Raw genomic sequence first — 27,189 nt, 5'->3', positions numbered from 1 at the left:
TGTGCCTCATGCTTTTCTCGATTTTCTCGACCGAGTCAGTGCTGGTGTAACATATTCCTATTTAGTTGTAACCTGGGTGGATACAGCGGAGAATTCCACGTCGTCACTTTAAAAACAATCGCGTAGTGATTTTGTGACTCGATGCTCCGCCAAAAGAGTCGACGTTTCCACGTGTTAATGCGATTATTCAAGTTGCCATCGAGTTGGTATTGCCACACCAAAGTGGTCCCATATATCGTATTTTAATTGGCTCTTAACAATATTTTATTTAGGCGTATACGAGGGTCTCGGAACGCAGTTTGGTAGCGGATATTTATTGACATAATTGCTATCGATGACATCACTATTCAGCTCATCGAACAACCCATCGGTAAATAAGTCCGTTAAGTCATCACCGCAGTCAGAAACCATTAAGTATATGTAATGAAACATTTAAACTTAACCACAACATGTCTAAATATCCTATTGAATAAACGTTTAATGCCAAGAGTTTTTGCTTTTGACACAGTAAATGGGAAATATCTTTTAACAGCAATATTTATTATTTCACTAGGTCTTAGCGGTCTTATAAAACCAGTATCTCGATTATTATTATTATTCATCAACATTATTATTCTACTCACAAAATCGTGAGGTTGAGATAAATAAGGCTGATAAACCTCTGTAAATGTCAATATATATTTTGATTAATACTTAAGCGTACTTGAATGTGAAAGCAATGAGTTTGCGGGATTAGATTGCTACCCGCCATTTCAAGAACTCTTAAATAAAACCATGACTTCTTAAAAGACCTTACGACCGAGTTTGCAACGTAATAGTCGATTAATACATTAGTCGTGCATGTCCAGATGAGATAAAAAACAAACGATATTGGCTTGTCCACACATATGCAACTCAAAGAATGTCAGATACAGATTGACAATACCTGTTCCACGAATACGTGGCATCATCGATTCATGTTCATTTCGCATAAAGACACTACAAAAAAGCTCGACTCATTTTGCCATCGCGAGTAAATCAAGATTCGTGAACAGCGTTCGATGGGCAATTGACGACCTGCTTCCAATTATGTTCAGCTGATTTCTTGTTAATCAAAGGTCTTTTCCTTTTTCGTTCGTATGCGACCGCCAACTGCCTTTTCAAAGGTATTCCGGATGCTATTCCAAAAACCTTTACTCGGCTGCTTTCTAGATATGCTGGGTTGCAGCTGCTAACAACGTTATAATCGCTGAAAGGAATGGAAACATTCCAACGGTCTATTGCAATTGCGTTACTTCTGAATTTGATAATTTTAATATCAAAGAAGTGTAAATGTGTTTGGCTTTAATTTGATCGAGACGCGCGTGTGTCAGTCAAACTGTGACAATTCCATTTAATGTTGAAGAAGCATAATCTCTCCCCACATCTGTTTTAGTGCGTTATTTGTTTATCACAGCTGATTTGTATTAAGACTGACCTTCACTTCTGTTAAGATACCACTACGTACAGGCGTCGCAGGTTAAAAATATGAATTTGACAAAATTATAATTATTTGAATTTTAAACAGGCCCATCAAGTACTCATATTCGACAACCCGCTCTATCAAATAACAAAATCTTGTAAAAAAAAAATCACATATTGAATAGAAGATTAGTGGCTCCAGACATACCTTCACATGCAACATAACAATTGTCGACAACAGGCTGACAAAACATATCCAGGCGTTATAATGAAAATTAATAAATTGGGTACAATGTAGGAAACTCGTTTTGTGGAATTTGTAGACCAGTATCAACGTTTTGATGACAGCACATATAATACCAAACATTCTGATATTCACATGCGTTTTGTATGACATATTAACAGTCAAGCATAATTTCTTCTCAAGATTCCTTATGACCGTTTAACATTGAAACAACAAACTTCAGTCACTTCTAAGTCGTCAAATATAATTTGACTACGGGTTTCACGCTGTGTTTTGAAACACTGCAAACACATGTATGGTACATAAGACCTGGGGTTGTTCTTATAAACTAAGATAACAAACAAATGTTGCAGACATCTATACAAAATCCATATATGTCACTGAAGGGAAAACGTGAATAAGTTTCCAATTAGTTACAAATGATTCTGTCCAAATCCAAGGTTGTCAGTGGCATTGGCGTTGGACGTCATAGGGGCACCACCAACTCTAGGTCCGGCATACTTACCAGTAAGACATTGGTCCACAAAGACATCCTGTTTAATTTGATGACGTTTATACAGTGTATGATCCGCATGATTAAATTTATCCTTGATAAACATTGTTGGACCAGCCGATACCGCTTAATAATCGCTGTATCTGGTGAGTCAAACATCATCAAAGCAATGCAAACATTGCCAAGAATTATTTTGATTTCCTTTCCATCGATATGATAGTGTGCGTTTTTGAACAACATCTTGATACCAAAGATACGAAGATACCAAATTCAACTTGATCATTGGCATGATAATCGATTTTGTTGTATTGACACGTTTCCCTTCAATTCACATGAGTGCCTGAAGTGGTAGAAAATAAAAGACGTGTCTTGCACAAGTAATTATGCATTTTTCTTTAATAAGAGATTCTAGTCAGATATGAGTAATTTGTATTTGCATTATTGATTTTGTCCAATATCTTTGCGCGTCGGATTGTATTCCAAAGTTCAGGTTCGATTACCAAAATTTGCCATAGTAGATTTCGCTATTCGTTGCTGAGCAGCCTAGAAGAAGTCAACGTCATTGTTGAACAGCTTTATTAATAGGTTTAACAGCCAAAGCCGGTTTAGTTTCTGTAGATGGTAGCATAACCACATTTGAATTGCAGTCGAGTCACTAGTCGTTCTAGCAGCTATTAAACCGTTCGTAAGTTCAGATTTTTCAACCGGTCCGTGATAACATTTTTGATGCTATCAACAACTCACCTTTCAACCTGTTTTGTTATTGGTGTAGCTCGTGAAAACAATCAAGCGAGCAGCTTTGATGTGCCTCTGAGCGTTCCACGAAGATGATCACCGAGGCTAGTTCCGTAATTTTTGCATAAACGTGTCTTCTACAATTTACAACACGCACATGTAGTACATGTCCATGTAAGACCGTCATCATGTTTCTAATGTCCAGTTGTATTACAACGTTTAATGTTGCAGATCTACAATGCACCTGCCTTGATCCACAAGGTTAATACAAACATATGTCAGCCGATTATGTACATAGGGGACGCGGTTGTAATCGACATCAAATCACACGGTTCCAGAGTTGGAACAAAACCAAATGTTAAGGAACCCTGAGAGAATAATCCTGAGAAAAATCCCCATTCATGACCATCACTGATAGTGTCACAGGTTAATAGTTATCTGCATCGATGAGATAATTTTGTCATTGTCAGACGCGATATGATATTTCATACGTAAAAATCGTTTCTCCCGAGGAACGTCGTGAGACCAATTTAAAACTGATATTATTGACGACCGTTTGGTGTTAACCTCATACGGTGCGGAATCGATTGTAATGACAGAGCTGAGAGTGCGCTCATGTTCATGTATATAATCTGTAGAGTATTTACCTGTAAAGAATGTTGGTTTTTCGTAAATTTGTTATTTTGTTGGATTTTATGTCGTATTTACCGGCAGAAAGTTCATTAGTTTTCCAGTGTCTGCTGAACACGTATATAAGATGTTTGCATCAAGACCAACGAACGGCTATGATCGGATATTAAGCCATCTCTAACAAACTCTCAATGACGCTAACGCAGTTTTGAGTGTGACAGATTTTCCGTCGCTAAGAGGAGTAGAAAAGTCATATCAAATTATGTTTGTTTGATGAGCTCTTAATTATCGAAGTAACACTCTTGCTTATGGTTACAAACACCTCTCTCATCGCTGCACAACTTTGCGCAAAATCGCATCAAAACTCATCAACGATGTCGTCATTATTGACACCGATGTCTTCGACAAGTTTATGCATCGTGTGGTCATCTTGTGCAGTTTATGTCGCGAATGTAAAACGTCTTTGATAATTTTGCGGCCTTCGGTAACATTATGAGTAATTCTTCTTTTATCGGCGTTTTTTATACTCTTCTTTGACATCGCTGACAGATTTAGATATTTGATATATTAGTAAGGATTCTTAAATTATCGTGTGAAGAGGACCCAAATGATATTTATGTTTCGACCAACCTGTTAAATTAATAATACGATATCAGAATAAACAACATCGGTGCTTAAATGCATATGCAACGAGTCGTTGACTGTAAACAGCATTTCGACATGTTCCTGATTAAACGTTTGATCTTGCTGTAATAAAATCATATATGAGCAGCTTTGACAAGACCAACACGGATGATCCAACATACATTAGTTTTGCCAACTTTTCTTTTGTTTTGTTCTATGAACAGCAATAATTCTACCGATAAATATCTTCCTGGATTAAAATGCAAGTTCAGTGATGAATTCGCTTGTTCAAATTCGCTTTTCTAAATTCTCCATTGCTTTCCCATGTACGTAATTGTTCTTGAGTTTATAGAAATCTCTTGTAATGTCCATATTTATCTGCATGTATGGGGCCATCCAAGCGTACATACGAAATTCAAACATTTTAATTACACACATTCCTTTTCTTACATGCGTTCCCAATTGTTAGTACGACTGCAGATTTGGTACATGTAATACGTTTTTGTGTAAGGTCCTGAGACATGCTGCATTAGGTGAAATTACGTCCTGATGTATTGACTATTGAGCATCGATAGGGTGAGAACAACCCACTATGCACTAATATCGCTTCCGGCGATAACGCATAATCGTTGACCATGGTAAAGGTGCTCTTCGTATTTTAGGTCAACCTCAAAGAAGTATACGTGAACGTGTTTGCTGTCGTATTCATGTACCTGTTTGTGAGAGCTCAGTAAACAGATGTTGGTTAATATCGGTGTGCAATTCCAACTACATTTTGGTTTTCGACAACAACCCAACCCAAGCCATTCTTGGTTATGAAAAGTAATGTGTTGGATTTAACTTATAGATGTGCATAGCAGTGTCACAAAACGTTCCAAACACATCAGCTAGCAACAGCACAACGATTAACAAAACAATCTTAACAGTCACCTGTTTTCACAATCAAATGCCAGTCAAATGCTCGCGTTTTGGAAGAAATGCCTTAGAAATATAATGATAAATAACATGATTGATGGGTGACAACCGAGTTTCAGCAAAGTTGTCACAAATATGTCCCAATCGCTCATGTACTCGTATAGGAACAAACCTTTATCCATTAGCAGATCAGTGTTAGTAGCGCCATATCGATTAGTGATTTTGAAGTTTGATATAGCTAGATTTAAGAGAAACATTGACTAAGTCCCGGCCACGATACCAAATTGATGGCTCATTTTCTTGGTCGCATCTAACTACTGTATAACAAACCCACAAGAGGTTTGCTAGGCAGTTTGTATTTGTGTTACGGTCGTTGGACGCGTTCGCGTCTGCCAGTGAAAGGTTGAAAATTTAAAAGTCGGCATAGATGATACATATGACTTTCACGTTTCTTTCCACCTCTGTAAATACCAAATATTTATGCCGGGTTGTGGCTTGATTGCCCACTGACGATTTTCGCTTACCCCAGCACAGTAAAGTTCATGATTTGTTTAGCAGATTTTGAGTGTTAAGTACAAGCAAGCCATGTCTGCAAGGAAACATTTTACACTTTTTCTTCTTATGCCGGTTAAGCAGTCAGACAAATGTCTTTATTCATGCATAATGAAATAACTATTCTGAACCAAATATATCACCCAGCAACACCATCAATTTGGGTTCGTTCACTTTGGCCATGTGGGATAGTGCTATCGAATAAACATCTTAATCCCAAGCGAACACATTAACAGCGATACATGGGGTAAATGTTTGGAATTTGTTCAGTGTGGCCTTAGTAATCTACGCAAAATTACTTTGACATATGTGCTGCAGGTGTTTTGGAGGCCGTCTTACATTACTTTAACAATGTGAATAATAAAGTTCCTTTCAATACAATGTATACTGTTTGTATAATGATCATATAAGGTTTAACGCCCCAATAAGCAAACCAGTCCCTAACACAGGGGCAAATCTCTTTAAGATGCTGTACTCTGCTCTAAGAATATGGTCAAGCTTTTAGGTCTTTTAATTAGTTTATTATTCCAATTCTGTCGGGCCTACATTGTTAAAATCAGACTGAAGAGTTATTTTGTCGTTTACAATTTAGTTCTTTCTTATCTTAAAAACGAATTATACTGACATGTATATTAATTTTAATTTGGCTGTGCACAATAAATACTGTGTCGTCTCCTATAGAGTTAAAATTACCCATTTGGAATTATGGTTGTGGAAAGAAAAAGGACGGTTAGGATGAATGTTTCCTTTAAATTGTCTGTATTTATCTTTATCTTGATTATGGCTGCAATATATGGAATCTGGAGTGGGTCTTTTAATTGCGCCGTCTGCCTCTGCACCAGGCGTTTAACGTTTCCTGTGGGTTATACATCAGAAACTGTTGAGATCGTCAACATAAAGCCACCCATTGCCTAATATGACATTAAGTCACTAAAGCAGATACATATCCGATATATAACTTCTGTCATGCCACAACGGTAGGGGACGTGCCCCTGTGTCATAACTTTCAAACTGTTAATATATCTATCCTGTTAGCATATATATCCTAACTGAAAACGAAGAGTGAAATACACATTTACCATGTTGCAATACTGACACGTGGATAAGGCCATGTATCTAGTGAAATGTAGATATGTGAATGCATATGCAATGGCGTGCTATTGACCTAGTTCTTGTTCCTCGTGACATAAAATTACACAATTATTCGTCCGATGGCAATGCACGGACTGGTTAAATGCTCTAATTGCATTTGCCAAGGTTGTTGCAATATTATGTATAGATGTTAAGTATTTTATTAATATGAAATAGATACTGCGTAATATCATATACTTATCTGGATCCAACATACGGCAACATTTGACTTCTGCCTAAAATGCTATGATTAGTATGAATGTTGGAATTATCATGCAATTGTGAACGGAATTATTTTTATAAACTTATGTTGGACAAACACCATGTTAGATAGGTGAGCCTTTGTTACAATATTGTAGCAAAATGTATTGTCGATGTGAACCCTTATTCAGGGATAAACATACTCATTGATGTACTACCACGTTTAATCTCAGTCGGAGGAACAAAACTCTAGGAGTGAAAGATGGCACATTTATTGCTAAAAATTTAGAAGCAGTCATAGCGCGATGGCATATGTATCTTTTTATTTCCATTTTGTGTCTTTTCTTATCCTGTCTGAAAGACTATTGACAAATAATATTGTCAAGTATATTTAATTTATATTGCCTGCTTGAGTTTTGCCCAACTGACATTTTTCATGATTTGTTATTTTAATCATAAATCTTATATTAATTTGTCTTCTAATCGGCCTTATATTATCATCTGGAGGCCATATTACCACCATATTGTATTCATATGGATGTTTGAAACAATTAATTGACATTAACGAAAAGTGTTCGTTGTTTATAAGATGTTCGATAAGTGAACTGATGTTCATAATTGGTCAATGTTGCACACGTCTATCGAGAATACTGATTAACGTCTTAAAAACAAACCGGCACTTATTTCAAGTAAGTTACAATTGATAAATACAGTTAATGAACTATTCTATATTGAATGTTTGTTTTTATATGATTGATATTTAATATCACCATTACGCTATATAAATGTATGTTTCAAACATTTACGAAATGAGTGAATATAATTACAATAGGATAAACAATGTGTCATTGTTACACATCTTTTATCTTAAACTATATAAAAGAAATAAAGCGAAACCAATAACTAAAGTCAAATTCAACAATCAATTCATTTTCTCACAAGAATGCAAAGTGAAAATTTGACATGCATTTACATCATAGTGAACTAAACGCCATATAATCACAATGTTCTATTACAAGTCCAAACCAGCAGAATATCTCGAAAGAATTCTAAAAGTCTTGAATGTCTTAATGTATCATAGTCATTGAATCCAGAATGTTTTAAATGAATTAACGAAATTCCAAACTAATGTATAAATCCAGAGAATTTGTTCTTTGGTAGTTCAAAAGAATGGTTTTAATAATTGCTCTAGAACTCTGTCTGAACAGAACTACAAACGCTGAGTAATGATTCCCAAAGACTGATATGAAACAGGGATAAAGACTATATTTTCAAAATTATTTATATTCAAACTATGCATGACCTATGATGCAACCACATGTTTATAAAACTGATGATTTCTTATTTCAACTTCGAGTCTTGAAGTTATGTTTTAGTAAACATTTATTTTACCTCATGAGAAAATGACAGAAATCATGCGGGCAAAACATGATAATTATTAGTTAGGCAGACATTCTATCTTCATTCACGGACAAAGATTAAGCACGCAATATAACATAAGCATACATATTAAGCTTCTCCGAGACTGACATATCAAGTCCCTATTTTCTTCGGACTTCTAATCCTCTTCATATTTCAAAATTTATTTGTAATTCATTATATTATATTCATGCATCCTTGTTTATAGTTTTAAACGATTCACTGAACAGTTCCGCAATCCATACTATGTGTATTTGTATATGAGGTACACGTAACAGTCTCATTCATTCTACTTTATGACTGGCAAGAACCATCACAGTCTAACTGTATATACTTCATACCTGGTGATTTGAAAAAAGGTAATATGTGCCTCAGTTATGAAGTGTATAATGTAAACAATATGCATCTAGAGTGGTATTGATTTTGACAAATTATCGTATTTGCTGAATTTGAAGAGTGAAAATCTATTCATATTTGGGTATTGTCTATAAGACACAAAAATACACCTTTACTACTTTGCAATATATTCACAGCTTGAGTGCAAAGTGCGCAAGCAAAAATTCACGTGCTCACGCTCACGACAAATGTTTCCCTGTATGTTGTCGTATAATATCATTTCATTCTTTATTCATTCAAGGAATTTCCTATCATCATCATGGATGCTCTTCGGGTAGAAATAATATATATTAGATGTATTTTGTAAATTGAATCAGTTTGAAGCTATTGTTATGTCAATTATGTCACCGCGTATGGGAAGATGTATAGCATCTATTAGCAATATTTGCAGACAAAGGCACATAAGGAAGAACGAATAAATCTATTTTGAAGTGCCAATGGTGTAATGTTACAGATAGGTAAATATAACGTTTATCTATTTGTATGATTATTTTTTCTTTACAATTACAGGTTGACAGTTACAAGGTTACAATACTGACAAAATATTGCTTAATTTTATTTGATATAATTATTAGTCAGTTTATTTTACTTTTTTCGTAGGTTTAGAAATTCGTCTCACCGATACGCTTGGCATCTCAAGCGTGACAGGTCCTGGCCGCGGATATGTAGAGGTGTTTAACAATGGCTATTGGGGTCCTATTTGTGGTGATAACTGGGAAAATGCAGGAGCTCAAGTACTTTGCAGGATGCTCGGTTATAAGTAAGTTGATCAGTTAGTTCAATTGTTCAGTATGTGCAAATCACTGACGGTATATTTGCGAATAATAATTCTTCAGCCTCCAACTAAATCGTTGTAAAAGCTTTGCTCGATTAGAGACCATTTACACCAGGTAGAACGTTTCAAAATGTTTTCCTTGTCAAATCTCAAATTCGGATGGCTTTGAAGAATATAAATATAAATAAAGGCAGTTGCCTTTATGCAGTATGCTTCTTTACATTATCAAGTGATAAATTTAATGCTCGATGTAGCTGAGTCAAACAGAAACATAATTTACCTCAGCAAAATTGTAGGTGCTGGGATTTGTTATGGATCATTTTGTTTGTTTTTAAAGCCCATATAGTATTACGAGGACATTAAACAATCAAGGTTGTCAATCAACATAAAAACACTATTTGGAGATATTTTAAAAGTCATTACTTGACCAAACCAGACTACGAGGAAAGTTAACGAGCGACGAAACATTTGCACAGCTCAACACTAATGTAACATATCATACATCACAAAAACATGGCACAAAACTACTTTTGCGTTCAATAATTTTCACATAAGTGGCTACATATTGTATACGCTTAACATGAAAATAATATTTCTGGTGTTAAGAGATGATGCGCCCTTCATGGGATTTAGCTGTGGTCAATGTTAGATTTGCAATAAAATGATATACACTAGAAATGGAATGTCGGTTTAGTTTTATATTTCAAATATAAAAAACAAATTATATCCCAGACTGGTTTATCAGAGATGCTAATTAATCATTTAATGATTACACCTTTGATGAAGGTGGCGTAAAATATACTATTAAAACCGTTGGAACAGTACTCTGCGTAAATACTCTTGTATTCGGCTACACTACAGTACAACTGGGAGACCACGTAAAATCAAAAAAGTGAATCCATTCTGATTCAACGAATGAAAAGGTCAATTTTATTGTGACATACATACGCAGGCGTTAGATATACTCATTGAAAAATAGAATCATGAAAGATATAACTTGTAGAAATATGACTACATGGCATCAAATGGAAGTAAATACTTTACTGGACTTTGGTATGTAACGTGGGTTTTAATGTCTCTATAACGAATGCTATATTGATAAGGTTCAAGGATATTTTCTCACAAGGCTGACTGAAAAAAATCAATTTGGAAATACTGACAAAATGCACAAAAAATTAATCTGAACTGATTATTTTGTTGTGTTGGTCATTTTGCCTTCAATAAAATTAGCTATTATATCACTCAGTACAGCAATTAATTTCTGCAACGAGGTTTAACATGGACAAACAAAATTGGCAATACTGCTCCAGATGTATTGAATAATTCAACTATTTTCATGTCATGTCCTATATCCTACCATGGCCATATTTTGTATACCTGCTTTGATTGACTCACATTCATCCCTTAGTTTTGTATTCAGGATCAGTCTAATGTAAAAAAGACCTGTGTAGACCTGAATTGACTGGCGTCCAATAAAAACTCGTTTTTAATGCACAAATTTACCTACTATTCAGGATCAGCAAACTCAAAAGAAAAAGGTGAGACATATCTAAACCATCTACACAAATTCCGTCAGGTTTGGTGAACGTCATTAATCTTTCATTAACCAATATTAGAAAAACCTCATTTTAAAAAAATATTGCTCAAAGGCGAACCTTAATAAAAAAGCAAGATAACTTTATTGGAATGAGCGATTTCTATGAAAACGAAACATATTTAATCATTGTAATAATCATCAACGCAAAAAGAGTTTGTTAAGGGGACTAACCAGATTTCCTACACATTCAAATTCTATATTTTATTTCACCAGTGATACGAATCTTGCATACATTGTTTAATGTGATGTCTTCTCAGCAAAATTAACTATCATGTATATCAACATCATTATATTATTATTATTATTATTATTATTATTATTATTATTATTATTATTATTATTAGAATTAATGATTTTGCCACAAATATTAAACACCTGAACAACAAAATAGCAGCAAACATTAATACAGTCAGTGATTTAGAAAAATATTTATTTTTGTTATAGATTTTCTTCTTGTACAGTTCATTGCATTTACTTAATATTGCAACAGTGTTATGCACTGACTCTGATCATTTAAAAATAGATATAAGATAACAGGCTGACAAAAATTTCGTTATTATTGACGAAATGGACACATGATGAAAAGAAAGAGAACAGATGTGAATGATTTGTAACATACTTTTGCAACATATTCGGAGTTAAACGAAAATTACTAATTTATTATTATCAGTGATGCAGTAAACATAATCGTAAATATAAAATATTGAAAGCAGTTATAGTTAAATTCAAAAAATATTCTGAAGAAAAATCACAGCTAGTTGGAGAATATATACAAGGTTAAATATGGGTACAAAAAGATACACTTTGCGATGAATAAGCTGAATAAAACAGGTAAGAGTTTCATTTCTTATCTGCGTATATTTATGAAAGGTTAATACACATATGGTCAATCTACAAAATGCACATCGGGCAATTTGCTAGTAGGAATTCATCTGACCATTAGAAGTATTAAAACACGTGAATAGCATCAGAAGTTTACTTTATGCTTCAATTGTGTAAGAGACAACTCGTCTATGCAAACAGCAATATATATGTTATGGACAAGTAATAAATATAAATATCAATTGGATTCATTTTACGAGTATGTTGTCGGAACAGAATGAGACTCAACAAGTTCTTTAATTCATTAGATAGTGTATTCATTAGGAATAAAAGTGAAAAGATAAAAGTAATAACTTTTGAATTGCGAATTAAATCCTAATCCAAACTTCTATTTTGTTAGTATACAATGTATTCTTCCAATTACTATATCTTGCCCCAAATCTTGATTTATAGTTTAATATGTTTGTAACCTTTTTTACTTTAGGTTCTTTTTTCACAAAAGAAGTGTAATTTTAGTATTTAAAATATTTTAGATCCCTAAAGCCTTTAATTATTTTGCTTGGCTAAGTACATTATTAGATTATTTCGTTTAGCTCTGATTGTGAACAATGGATTTCAAAATATTAAATTATGTGATAATCAAAGAACAGTGTCTGAGATGCTATCAATTAAAATAATGCGATGCAGACAGGTATATAACCTTTGTGATTGTGACTTACTTTATCAACAACAATTCAGATATTCAAAGAAATAAAAGTAATATATACAGTGCACATTTAATATAAAGGGACCTAGACGCGATTTTATTTACTCTACAGTATATATTATATGCCAGTTGAAACCATATGCTGCACAGTGATTTTTATCGATGTTCCTTACTGTTTTGTCCTCAGATTTTTTCATTTCTAATTTGTCAATCAAAAGCATCTCAGCGAAATGAAATATTTTTTGACATTATGCTTGATAACTTTAGTAAAACTGGATAATACTCAACTCAAGTTTGTAATTCACCTTTCATTTGTAAAAAGCAAAACCAAAGCTCCACAACCTTAAACAAATGAGACAATAAATAACTTTGGGCCATATAAATCTATAAAATATATCCTGCTAGTAACAAGGGAGAAAACTCGAAAAATCATAAGGAACACAGTAATAACATCTCTCATGTCAATTAATTATGCTTTAAGATATGCTTAGCTTTCATTTCAAGAATATCGTCGTATAGTGTAATTTCGTATAGGTAATATAGTATGCTTGTACTGCTTTATAAACTTACAAGTATTACAGAGATATTGACGATACTTAAGCCACATATAACTAGCTATTTTAGCTGTATAGAAATTCCTAAGATGATTTCGTATAGAATACTAGATCATTTAAACGGATGTTTAAAAGGGAGATTGTTGCAGAACTTTCCATCTTGAGAGTACTCGTCTGCAATGTTATAGATTAATGTAATTTTTTTTCTTCTGTGCTTGCAGCACCAGTTCAAATTATATGCAAGGTTCATACATATCCTGCATATACAATATCAGTTGTACTGGAACAGAAAGATCTCTTGAAGACTGTATGGATGGTATTGGTTATCAATACTATCCGTACTATGACCTGGCGTATGTTCGCTGTGGTAGGTATATTACTAACATTTAATGACGTTATATGTGGATCTAATTCATAATGTTCTGTAACTGACGACAATCGGTAAAAGGATGTTTAAAACAACTCACAATTAATGTCAGTGTAAAGTTTAAATAAGAGAGGTAATTCAATTTTAATAGAATATGCTTCGATTGCCTTTCCATTTATTTTTCGTTTCATGTGGAGCCTCTGTTTCACTACCTACTTCGTAGAATTTATGCATTCAAAGTACAATATTCAAATCCGAAGACAAAGCATTATCCGGTATAAATCTTACTTGCTCGTCATTATCACGCCAATTAATAGGGTGCGTACAGCATAAAAGGTTGTTTTAGGTACTTAATTCTTATTGACATATCAATTATTCTCAAATCAGAAATGCTTATCAGTGTTCATAGGTACCATTGACCGACCTTATTGCAAGCCACGTGCGAATCGCTTCCATATTTTGTGAGGTTGCAACCGACTAGATCTGATTTATGAAAGAACAGCCTGAGTGAAACATGTAATGAAATGACAAAAATAATGTTAACTCACAAGGGACCGCATGAGAACGAGACCCGATTACTTACCCTTGATTTTTTCTGGTAGTGTCCCTGCCTTTAAGTTGTTATAAATTACGTACTATTATCTAATTGTTTTCTTCTTCTTCTTCTTCTTCTTCTTCTTCTTCTTCTTCTTATGCTTCTAATATTGCTATTATTATTAGTAGTATCAGTATTATTAGTATCATTATTATTATTATTATTATTATTATTATTATTATTATCATTATTATTATTGCTATCATAAAATGTGAATCTAGTAAATTGTGACATAGAAGTTTAACAAAAGATGTTATGTTAGTTGTAGATAATCAATGGAGTGTCCACAATACGTCACCCGGTGAACGAGTGTTTTTATTTATTTTAAATCAATAATACGTAGGAATGAAAATCTTAGATCATTCTGCGTATTTAATCTGTTCAAATATGCTATGCTTCTTCAGGATCGGGGCAAACGACATCGATGGATACAAAACTGACAGGTAATTCAATGTTTAAAGAACTTAAAACATATTGAAGACAGAGGATAATCACAAGTTCGTACAGGTATAAATAAATATTTAATTAAACTCATGAAAGACAGTGTGTAATCATACGTTATTACATTGCAAATAACTGTTACATATTTTTATACTTGATCGTTTTCGATACATTATCGGAACATATTATTATGTACCAATTAATTCTATTCCTTTTTGTATGGAGGTGAATATATGAATACTGTTATTATTCTAATTTTCTTTCATACATTGTCATGACAAAAGATTGCAACTCGCTTAGTGAGCAGCCCATGGTAAATTATGCTATTAGTTCATAACTCACAGCATTTTTAATTAAAGGAATATATCTGTACAAGTATACAAAATAGTACTAATACTGGGAAGGTTACCATAAAGATGACATATTGTTTGCTTAGTACCGTAACTAAGCCGATATAAATAGAAAATGGGTCAACAACGTTTAAAAGAGACAATAAATTCATAATGTGCCGTAATATGGAACGTTGGTGCGGTATGAGCAGGCAAGGGTGCCAGGATTGTTTGAAAATTTCAAATCTACTGTGGTGACATTTCTGCGTAAAGAATATTTTTAAATATGTATTTACATAATTTTTAAGGTAATCATTGATGAAAATTGATTGCAGTTCGAACAACGATACTAATATTTAAAAAAACACTTCTACCTTGATATATATATATATATATATATATATATATATATATATATATATATATATATATATATATATATATATGTGTGTATAATATATATAAATAAATATATATATATATATATATATATATGTGTGTGTGTGTGTGTGTGTGTGTCTGTGTATTTGTATGTGTGCGTACGTGATTGTGTGAGTGTGTGTATGTGTTTGTTTCCTAATTATATGTGTGTGTGCAAATGTTTGTTTTTATATATGTATCCCATGTATTTCTTCCTAAATAATGTATGTGTATATCGTAATTATATATCATTTCTTGTAAGGTCTGGGGGTGCGATTGGTAGGATCTGCAAATCAGTACGAGGGTAGAGTTGAAATATTTGCTCTCAACCGATGGATGAGCATCTATGCTCCTAACAATACATGGAGTGACAGGGAAGCTGCAGTTGTCTGCCGTACACTAGGACTTAGGTTTGTTATTGGTAGTAATTGCATGACCTTGTTTAGCACTATAATCTCAAAATGATGGCATTGTTTCAGCATAAATGAAAATTATCATTAAAATGTCCATATTTTGTATAAGAGTATGATATTAATAGGATCAAGGAAAAGTGTAACGGGTCAAGGGACTATGTAATGTTGAAACTGTGCATACGATTAACATACATTTTTTTCTGATAAAAAAAAAAAATATCTACATTCTAAAACCTCCCCAAAGTGTTTCTGACCAGCACCCACACTTTCTAAATATCACCCACGCTGACAAAACAAATTGTTACTGACTACCAGCTAAACATACTACCCTATGGATATTTCTGACTGACATCTATTTATATCGTCCGGTAAATACCCTACAAACAAGCACCCATATATATTCAGGAACACATATCATACGCTGTTATTGGCTATGAACCACACCTCTTGACCATCATCCACGCATCTAAGTAATGCACAGTTTTACTGACCAACATCAATGGATACAAACAGATGTCTGAAAACAGAAATAGAAAACTAGGAGTTAATGAAACGAGGATTATTATTTAACTTCAGACAGACAATCACTCGCTATCACCATCGAATCCTCACACTTTTGTACTGTGACAGTTTCGTAATAGTGTTGCCAGTTTTAGTTTAGAAAACATTTTCTAAATTTTTACAAGATTTGTATAGTTTCCATTCATGTCCTCCGTGACAGTTTTGGGATTTCTTAGAGCACTGTTTTGTCTAAGCGATAGGTTTTTCGTTTATTAATGGATTATTTTCATGTTGTGCTACACTCCATGACATGTTCAAAATGTTAGCTTTACTCTTGAATTCAGGCTTTATAACCTAAGGTTCTGTTTGTTTCTCTGGTATCAACTAAATACCATGATAATTTCGTCATGTTAGCAACTCGTTTAGTTAGCATTATATTTCTCCAACAGCAAATAAGTTTATATAATATTCATGTATTATAACAAGTCTCCCATACGTTTTGTATTAATTTCGGAGATTTCGTCATTACATTTAGTCTGAGCGATTTTATTTAATGTGCCTGCTTATTTTCTAGCCTCCATTAAATGACGGGAGTGTTTCCTTATTTTAGCAATTAATTTAGTCTCGTTCTTTTTTGCTCTAATTAAGAATTGGTTCCATTTATTATAGTCATTCTTAGTATCACTACACTAGAGTAAAATTTACCGCTTGGCCAACACAGTCTGTGATATAGTTAATGTTTTATATCACAAAGGTCAGATAAATGCATGTAACCACCAGGCCTTAATCTGGTATGTGCACTTCCTATCCTCCGTTGTTTATGTGAGATGATAAGGGGTGGATGGTTATATTGAGTGATTGTCTGTCTAAACTAGGCGTCAATACTCATTATTTACAGGATGACTTTATATCCTACTCTTATACATAAGTTTCTAAGTTCGGTTGTTAGCAAATAGATGTGATTGTTTGTCAGTGACACTGCGGATTAATTTGTAAGCATGGAATTCGGTTAGCTGACGTAAATATGGACCAGTAGATCCGGATAAAGGTCCGTAACACTGTCTTTAATTTAGAAGGCTTGGATTATTGTTCGAAGATCAGCGTGATGGTCACTAAGACTCTCTGACAGTCCCTTTATGTGGGTGCTGGTGAGTACGTGCATTTGCTGTCCAGTATATATGAGTTCCGGTCAATAATAACATATGTCGGTTTGAAATCATGAGTTCTGTTCAGTAACAGTGAGTATTGCTTAGTACGTGTGAGTGATAGTAGGTGTGGGTGATAGCCAGTAAGACGGTGTACTGGGTAGTAGATGTAAATGATGGTCTGTTAAGTGTTAATCCTATGTAGATTATTGACATCTTAATTGTTTCCTTTGACCTAATACTACTATACTCAGGATATATGTAAGGACATTCTTAACACAAAATGATCCCAGTTTTATGGATTAATATTCCGTTCCCATGAATCACATGCACATAAGTTCAAGATGGCCGTCGAAATGGTTATTTCTATGGATCCAATTTGGGTATGTCTGTCACTCCAGTAGCCTCTGTAATTAGTGGCGCATATCTACTTATTGATCTGAGAACAATGCGTTCTACGATGAGTGCTTAGATGCACTACTAATTAGAACATTTTACATGAGGACTGTTCAAAGTAAAGTTTCATTGTTTTTATTAGATGTAAGATATGCAACGAAAGGTTGTTGAATTTGTACTGCAGAAGAGTTCTTATCTCTTTGTTTTAGAAAGAGAATCAATAGTTTCTCAGGATCTAAAAAACTAATCAGCAACATTAAACTACTCGATTGCACTAAAAAAATAAGAAATAAGAATCACTAGTATAACATTTTAGCAAATCATTACTAATTACAAATTTGTGTTTTTTCCTTTTTTATAAACTTTAGAATATTCAAAGGAAATAAACTAATTGTAGACACATTAGACTAAAATGGACTAAACATAAATATGACCGAATGTTTTGGCTCTAAAATACATATCGGCTAGGACACGACACCACATATGAAATCTTTGTATCTACTATAAATTTGGTAGAATGTTCATGCAAGTAGCAAGATAGAGTAAAATACTTGATTACTAGTTCAGCTTGTTAAAGATGACAGACAATAAACAAATTAGATAGTTTATGTTCTGCATAAAAGTTTAAGTAAATTATGCGATGCGTTTTGAAAATATTTCTAGCATATCATTTCAACAAATATGTACAAACATTATTCTTCAATGACTAAAAGGATATTCAGTCTCAATGGGTGGAATGAAAGTTTACACCAAGATCAGAATTAGCTTCATTTGTCAATACCATATAGATTAATTTTAAGTGTTTACCTGATATGTGTTTTCAGAAATTAAAACTTCTGAATATATTGAAAAATAACAGTAAATAAAGCTATATTTAAAATATACGCTTTTTTGATAGACTGAGGCCGTTCAATACAGGTATAGAAACTGAATTTTATTTTGCAATATTTATTTACCTCCGACCATTTACTCCAATGTCAATGACAATTCATTATATAAATTGATGCAGACATTTAGTAATAACATTAATTTCTGAAGTGGTTCTGCTCTATTTTGGCAACGTTTTTCAACATCAGACACAGTGAGAGTCCCAAAACTGTGTATGCTGCTTGATCGTGTCATATTTAATTTTGAAAGTGCAATTAGGTTTACTATATCTAAACTACAGATTATTGCTATTATTATTATTATTATTACTATTATTATTTTTTTTTTCAGCGCCGATGGGAGCAAAGGTTTCAAAATATATTTGCTAAATAATGTGAAGTGTATCGGAGTAGAGAAATCGCTTGATCAGTGTGTCTACAACACAGTTGACTGCAAACAGTCAACTGTAGTTTATTTGCAATGTGGTGAGTTTTATCATAATAGCTCACTCCACACAATACGAAATACCTAGTTATATTTTAGACCGCTGTCCACTGTTTGTTTCGTTACGTTTCTTTGGTCACATGCTAAGTGACAGAAATAAACGAAACCAACAATTGTTAAATAACTTAAAGTTATAATTGAACATTTTTGAGGAACTAACAATATTAGTAAGTGAACTAGTAATATCCTTGATAAAGTTGAATGAAATGTTCCGTATACATTTCCATACCGGATATCTACTAGTCCACCCCATGAATAATGACGTTGGCAGGATGGCGTTATCCAGAACTCGCTTGAATAATTTAAAAACAATTCCAAAATAATAAAATAGTCAAACATTAAGCACATTTTTGTTCAAACGAGCTGTCCAAACAAATGTTTTACTCTCATATAATATATATGTACTACATAGAACACGTCTGCAGCCTTACATCAGGAACACAATAAATAAAAAAAATTACCCTTATAAAGGATTGAATCTGATTGCTCAGTTCTCTCCTTATATATATATCTCCTACTAAGACTATGGTTCACATTATTCCTGCACGCGAAGGATCTTACTACTCAATGTATCTTTAATTTGCCTATTGATGTGACTAGCCCAAACAATGGGAAGTTATTGAATTGTTCAAGAACCGTCCAAACCCCATCAGCTAATAAGCATTAAACGCAATGTCGTAACTAAATCTTATTATTTTAAATGTTTCTTTTCCCCGGTATGAACAAATTATAACCTTCGACGTTTAAACAATATAGTCATTTTTAGTTTCAGGCTAAATGTGACCATATCATCTTTTATACCCTCAACAGTATCTTTGTGGTATAATCTTGAACTGGATACTCAGTGTAGTATGTCGTACATTGCTTACTAAACTATGTCAAAAATCGTATATAGCAAAATGACAAGTTTTCTTAATCGAGAACCGGGATATTATCCATAGTAGATTACTACAAAATGTAAGTTTATTAAAAGCTGATCCATTTTATTCCTGAGATGCGATTGGATCAAAACCACCATACACGTTTTCACGTTATGTCCGAAGGACATTAGACAGCTAGCTTAGTTGATGAGAAATTTACTTTCAATGTCATATGGAGCTATTAGTTTAGATTTACTGCCTCGGCGAAAGGAAAATACAAATGAAAAAATAAAAAGTTTTACCTCATGTATGCAAATATAAAACCTCTACTGGACGATTTCAATTTCTTACTCAAACCGTGATTACTGTCATTGTGCCTTTCTTTTTCTTTCACAAAGTATCGTGTTTCATTATTATGTAGTCATGTTAAAACTATTGCAATGCTTGTAACATGTAGGATTAGGGCTAATTTAAGTTATTTCAACTTGCGTCTAATCCCCTTTTTATTGTGACAATAAAATCTTTTGAAAACAAAAAATCAATTCATACAACTAACTTATGATGATGGTTATGTTTCGTTAAATTCATTCAAACAAACCCGGCAACAGAAGATGTATCCTAGTTAATCAACATAAGTTGTACAGTTCTAGCTGAATTCAATTTTAGTGATATATGGATCATTTGTTTGCTACATCCGAGAAACATTTGAATAATGCATATAAATGCTATATCGTTTTGAAATATGTAAAGCATTTGCATCATTACGTTGTTCATATGCCTGCTGGCTTTTCCGTTGCATATTTACCTCGGATAAATGATGTTTCTAATGCAAATGGGGTAGGAATATGACTGATGTATGGCCTGACATATTTCAAAGGAAATAAGTTCAAGTATGTAAATACAAATTGACAATTAGTGCCTCCCTGCATATAGTAACTGAAAGAGGTTATTCTTTATCCAATGAATCGTTTTTGTGACCAAACTGAAAAGCATGAAAGTAGGTCAATAATATACCTTTCAATTTTACACCTTTTTCATATAGATCATACTGTTAACAAGAAATATCATTTTGACCGCAATTTAATTCTGAACATATGATAAATGTCCTTCATGAAGAGATGTATACACATTACATAATGTATGCACTTCCATGTTTGCGTTCTAAGAATATTTGCAGTCACTGTCAACTTGAATGATTATATATATATATATATATATATATATATATATATATATATATATATATATATATATATATATATATATATATATATATATATATATATATATATATATATATGTATATGTATATATATATATGTATATGTATATATATATGTATATATATATATATATATATATATATATATATATATATATATATATATATATATATATACATGCAAAATATAGGGCTAGTTAACTGTATTTGAATACAGACGTTCAGTACAATGTATTGCCTTAGAAATATGTTTTCGATATGATTGAGGCTTGTTCTGACTTTACAATTAATAACAATGTTATAATTTACCAATTCCAGGCTGTTATGCTTTCGGATGCAGTGGCAGTGGTAATTATTGTGACATTGTTCGTAACACGTGTGTGACAGGTTAGTATTTATTAGTTTATAAGTAAAGTTTTATATGTTGGCTAAACAGATAAACAGTTGTATCATATCTGCGTTTACCATTTTATATTAGTTTTGATCAGCACCTTAGAGTATATATATATATGTTAAATGTTTCATGATTAACATGTATTTGATACCAGCGAACTGAATATGCTGTATTATGTGGATTAAAGCTAACTTAGTGAATGATGCCTATTTGTAACTCTCTTTAGTAGCCCCCATATATATATATATATATATATATATATATATATATATATATATATATATATATAGATTACTGATTGTATTAATCATATTTAACGATGTATTTAGATAAGAATTAACTGAAAAGAGTATGAGTGGGTATGTGTATTATGCACAAATGAAAATATCATGGACTTTCAAAGATCATTTGAAAGATGGGATTTATGTTTGGTCGAGGTCTTTGGGGGTTGATGCTCGTAAGAAACGCATTGGGTAGTCTTATCCGAGGAACTATTTGTATGTCTATATCATTATTCTTTTTTCTGTATTTAAAAATTCACATGTATTATTTGAACTTATGACCTGCGCCGTCGTATCCTCTGTCATATATTTTAATCTAAGCATGTGCTCATCACAAAATGTTTGCAACTCATTTTATATTTTATCAGATATCAATTTAAAGCCAGGATTATTAGTTTCAATCTATGTTTTTCATTATACAATTAATCACTATTCAAAATAATAACTTTGATCATGTCGTTATAATGTAGGAAATTATTTTCCAAAACATAATCTCAGAGCAACAGTTCAGAGGGGGTAAATATGGAAGAAAATGTATGTAACTTAGCCTTAAAAGCTATGCTTATGTAGTACAACATGTTAAACTGAAGAACGGCAGTTACTTCAAAATAGTCATTTCATGTCTTTTACACGCCACTGTGCAGTTAAGTCATTCTATAAAAGTATTCTTTTGTATCAAATAGAATTTCACTTGCATAAAGCAGATTTTGATTATACGAACAATGAAGATATACTAAGATTGTTTTTCTCTGTTTTGAAATCAATTCATGTTACATTATTACGGTGGTATTTTGACTGTCAGGGGTACATGAAGTGTAAACATCAAATAAATTCGGAACATCAGAACATGGGATTTTAAAAGGGAATATTTGGAAGACATAACTTACTTAATTGTACATAACGATACACAAGCTATGCTTTGTTGATATTAGCTCAAGATAGTACATAATTTTATAATAAACATACATTTCTTTCAAAATCAAATGACAATAATTCTTCACATTGACAGCATGTCCGCCGGGTTCATATGCCTCTGGATCAATGTGCTTTCCTTGTGCTGTCGGATATTATCAACCTTTACAACACCAGTGGTATTATTGTAATCAATGTCCAGCTGGCACATACCAAAATAGGACCAGTCAGACTGTATGTATTGCCTGTCCCAGTGGATCATATCAGGCCAGATTAGGTCAAACATCATGCGACATGTGTCCCCCTGGTACATACCAAAATCAAATAGGGCAATCTTCTTGTAATCCGTGCCCAGCCGGAACTTACCAATATTGGTCGGGTCAAACGTCATGCCTTGCCTGTGAGTTAGGGACTTATCAGAACTCTAGTGGACAGGCAGTGTGTATACATTGTGGGAAAGACAAGACTTCTAATAAAGCTGGGTCAGACTCGTATTCCGACTGCTACGATGGTAAGAGACCTTATAATTATTGCTTGTATTAGTTTCTTAACTCAACTTTCTTTGCATATATTTGCTGCTCACTCATATTTTGCCAACAATACATGTTCATGTGATAGCAGCAATATATTCGCTGCTAAGACTTGTGAAGTGCTTGGAGTTGACGGTATCATTATTGGAAACAGACAACTATTTGAATTCTTATATACCACAGTTTTTATGATTTTCAAAATGATTATAATTTCTTGGTAAGACTTGCAAAACACACCAATGTGCTGCGCCTAATGTGTCAAATAGTAGGCTTAGAAAAAGGATCCTTTTGATATGACCTGATTCGTTTCCGAGAACAAAATCGGCTGCCCGATATCACAATCAATGAAAACTCGTCATTTACTTCACGGAAGTGCCTGCCTGTGCTACAACCTAAACTTTAAATAGACTTTACTTTAAGCATACTACTGAATATTATGTAAAGGTAAATTAATTTCATGGTTCGAGGAATGCTGTTCAGCTAATCAGCGACCATCTTTCTGATTATACGATTATTACCGCTGAATTAATAGAAAGGATTGGAGGGCTCATTCAACCATGATGAAGTAATGTACGTTGCTAGTGAATCCATGCCTTCCATGCCTCACCTTGCTCCCATGTACAGCTGTCTGTGTTATTTACTTTTATTTGTTCCTTGATATGCAGTCCACTGAACTAGTCAAGCATGGGCCAGTAGGTAGACATGGATATTCCAAATTGAAAACACAAGAGAAAAGTGAAGGACCAAATTATTCACCTAAATTAAACATCTTCAGCTTTTAATCATAGACCAATGGGTATGTTTATCTGCTTAGTCCACAATACTCTCCTCACGTGAACCTTCTAGAATCCCATATGTTATGTTACTTCTCCAACATTATTATGACCCTTACTTTTTGCGGACAGATTAAAACAACTCCACACTAAAATGCTCTGATCAGTTATCCTATGCAGCATTAGTGGCTTGTACCAATAGACTAACGTTAGGTGATCTAAGTAAACAATTTGAGAGCTGTGACATACATTTCAAGCCGAATTTCCTCTCTAAATCTATTTCAGACTAATATGGTGATTGCGTTAATAGGAGCACATAGCTTTTAAAAGTAATGTCTTTCTGCACGACACCATTATAGATCGTAAAATATGGATTATTGAATTATTGGCAAGCCGTGGTGAACCAGATTTAAGACTGTCTTTATTACATACAGTGACGTAAAGATTAATATAACGAGTCTCATGTTCTGTTCGTAAACGTGCACTTTATGTTCTTGTGGCTTCTGATTGACATATTCAGCAATACCTAAGAATAGAACTATTATCTGTACAGTCGAATTAAGTATTGGTTGGTTATGTCTAGAAGCATGTGACCTATTGACATTCGCCATTCCTCTTAAACCTATTTGACAGGCAATGCACTGAATGTTACTTTGTCTAACCACCGTTCAACAACTTTCCTCGAATTTCTTTAAAATGACTGACTTTTACTCAATTTGTATTTTTTAAATTAATTTTGCATTGGGGATGAACACAAATATTTGTCACGTTATTTCTATATTCGTTTAGTTTTCGAGAGGGAGTGTGTGTGTGTGTGTGTGATTTTGATTTTTAACGTAGCTTTAACAATTTTTCAGTCATATCGCTACCATGTCTGCAATGTGGCAGTTTATAGTGATGTCTAGCACTGCCGCAGACATGTAGCATGATGTCCCACCCAGTAACATTATCCTGACACCAGGCGGACCAGTCCTAACACTAACCTCTTAATGCTGAGCGCCAAGCGAAGCAGCTGTTAGTACCAATTTTGTAAGTCTTTGGTATGACTCGGCCGGGGATCGAACCCACGACCTCCCGTATCCGAGGCGGACGCTCTAACCACTAGGCCACCGGAGCGGTCTTTCGAGAGGGAATTGAGCATTAATTTTATTTTTAATAAAGTACACATATATACAGTGAAAATATTTAATGTCATCATCGCACTTTCCGACATGTAATGATATAATGCACTTTTAAAATTGTTCTTTGTTGTTGGTACTCCCCGTATAGGTTAGAAAAGTTATTTCATATGATTCACTCCATTTACAATGTGTAGTGGCCACATGGTGCTTTAATTATCATTATAAATGAATTTAGCGTAAATGTCTATGATAGCGTATTATGAGGCTGTTATTTTGGATTCTTTTCTTGTGCCTTTTGAAGAATTGTCTTTTTTATGAACACACACACACACACATATATATATATGTATGTATATATATATATATGTATGTATATATATATATATATATATATATATATATATATATATATATATATATATATATATATATATATATATATATATATATATATATATATTCTCTCTTTGTACTTTCTTTAAGGTAGAATAGAATACTTGATTTGTGAGATTTTTCTAATTTATACATTAGTTGTTTACCGATATCTGATTCCAAGGTTTAGCCTTGTTGACAAACTTCGAACAATCTGGAAGCGAACTTGATGACGAAGTACTACATGTTTTATTGTGTCTGTTTTCATCATAGAGATGAAATAGTCAAGGTTAATGATTCTGGTTTCAAATTCACTTTTTTAATTATTTTATGTTGTGGTCGGATATAATTTGAGCGGAATCATTTATTTATTTTAATCATTCGAATTACAAAATACTCATTAACCATTTTGACGAAAGCGCTATGTTGTGCTTGTAAATTCATCAAAGGACATTCTGGTTTATATCAATGTGTTACATCAAGACCATTGGTACATCAACGCATTGAAGGCTATAGAGCAGAATTCATTCGGACGACTCTACACTGTTAGACTAGTGATACAACACTTATTATTATTTGTGATTTAGTTTACAAGTCTGTAGGTTTCATTTAAATTATTTATATTGTATTGTTGGGAAATAAATTCTAAGTTAAATGTTACTAAACTTGTTGATGCGCCTATTTATGTTACCGTTACTTACTTTAAGACCCTGGCTTTACAATAGGCTAGAAAAATATGTGGTGTGATGCAGATGCGCCGTCCACAGTTTAATTGGAATATCTTGACCAAAATAACGATGCATATTTAAATGGTATAAGACTTATCCAGTGACCAAGAGCGGATCCAGTATGATGACGCACCCCCCCCCCTCCGAAAATACTATGTGTAAACATATGATACACTTGTTTGCAATTAGATGGTTAAGATCAAGTCCCATCGAGTGGTTTATGCATGTCCATGTTTCTTGCTAGCAAGAATATTAAGTCTGCAATATAAATGATCATAAGTGTTATCCCATAGATCTAACCTCAAAATATGCGGCACGACAGGAATTCAGGATTCAGTTTGGCTCTATTTCCTTCTTATGCCCTTTCCCAAAATGCATAGACAAACACGATATTAAACAATATTTATGTATCCGTCTTGATCATTATTTTAAAATAGTTTTAGTCTTAGGAACATGTTGTTTCAAAAAGCTTTATCTTCTAAAGCATGTTAAATGATTGATAATGTCTCACAAATAATCAAGCCCAATCATGATGAATATTCTGATCTGTTTCCTTGATGAAGTGTGTTATAAAATGGATCACAGTACATTTAACGCTTAAGTAATTAATATTTTATTCTTGATTATAAAATGGAATGTGGGAGCATAGAAGAAAGGAACGTGTCACCAAAGTTCCAAAAATGGACATCAAGTGAATACATCGAATACTGATTAAGAATGTTATGGCAGATATCTTCGATCATTTGGAGAAACCTTTCTATTTCTAATATTATCGAGTATCCTA

The 27,189-nt window shown here is 33.2% G+C and overlaps 1 protein-coding gene across 1 annotated transcript in view; it reads left to right on the top strand.

The window, feature by feature from the left end:
• LOC149771207 (uncharacterized) overlaps positions 1–27,189 on the top strand; it is an 80,036-nt gene that overhangs the window by 9,237 nt on the left and 43,610 nt on the right. Inside the window, exons 3-9 of the mRNA XM_089948732.1 lie at positions 9,381–9,540; positions 13,456–13,601; positions 14,601–14,639; positions 15,649–15,796; positions 19,060–19,193; positions 21,613–21,681; positions 22,979–23,392. Of these exons, the coding sequence (XP_089804858.1) occupies positions 9,381–9,540; positions 13,456–13,601; positions 14,601–14,639; positions 15,649–15,796; positions 19,060–19,193; positions 21,613–21,681; positions 22,979–23,392 (1,110 nt within the window). The remainder of the gene's footprint in view (positions 1–9,380; positions 9,541–13,455; positions 13,602–14,600; positions 14,640–15,648; positions 15,797–19,059; positions 19,194–21,612; positions 21,682–22,978; positions 23,393–27,189) is intronic.

The sequence above is a fragment of the Sinohyriopsis cumingii genome, unplaced genomic scaffold (assembly GCF_028554795.1).
Source record: "Sinohyriopsis cumingii isolate HCF-2022 unplaced genomic scaffold, ASM2855479v2 utg002039l, whole genome shotgun sequence".
Classification (NCBI taxonomy): Eukaryota; Metazoa; Mollusca; class Bivalvia; order Unionida; family Unionidae; genus Sinohyriopsis; species Sinohyriopsis cumingii.
This window is presented reverse-complemented; position numbering and strand designations above follow the sequence as displayed.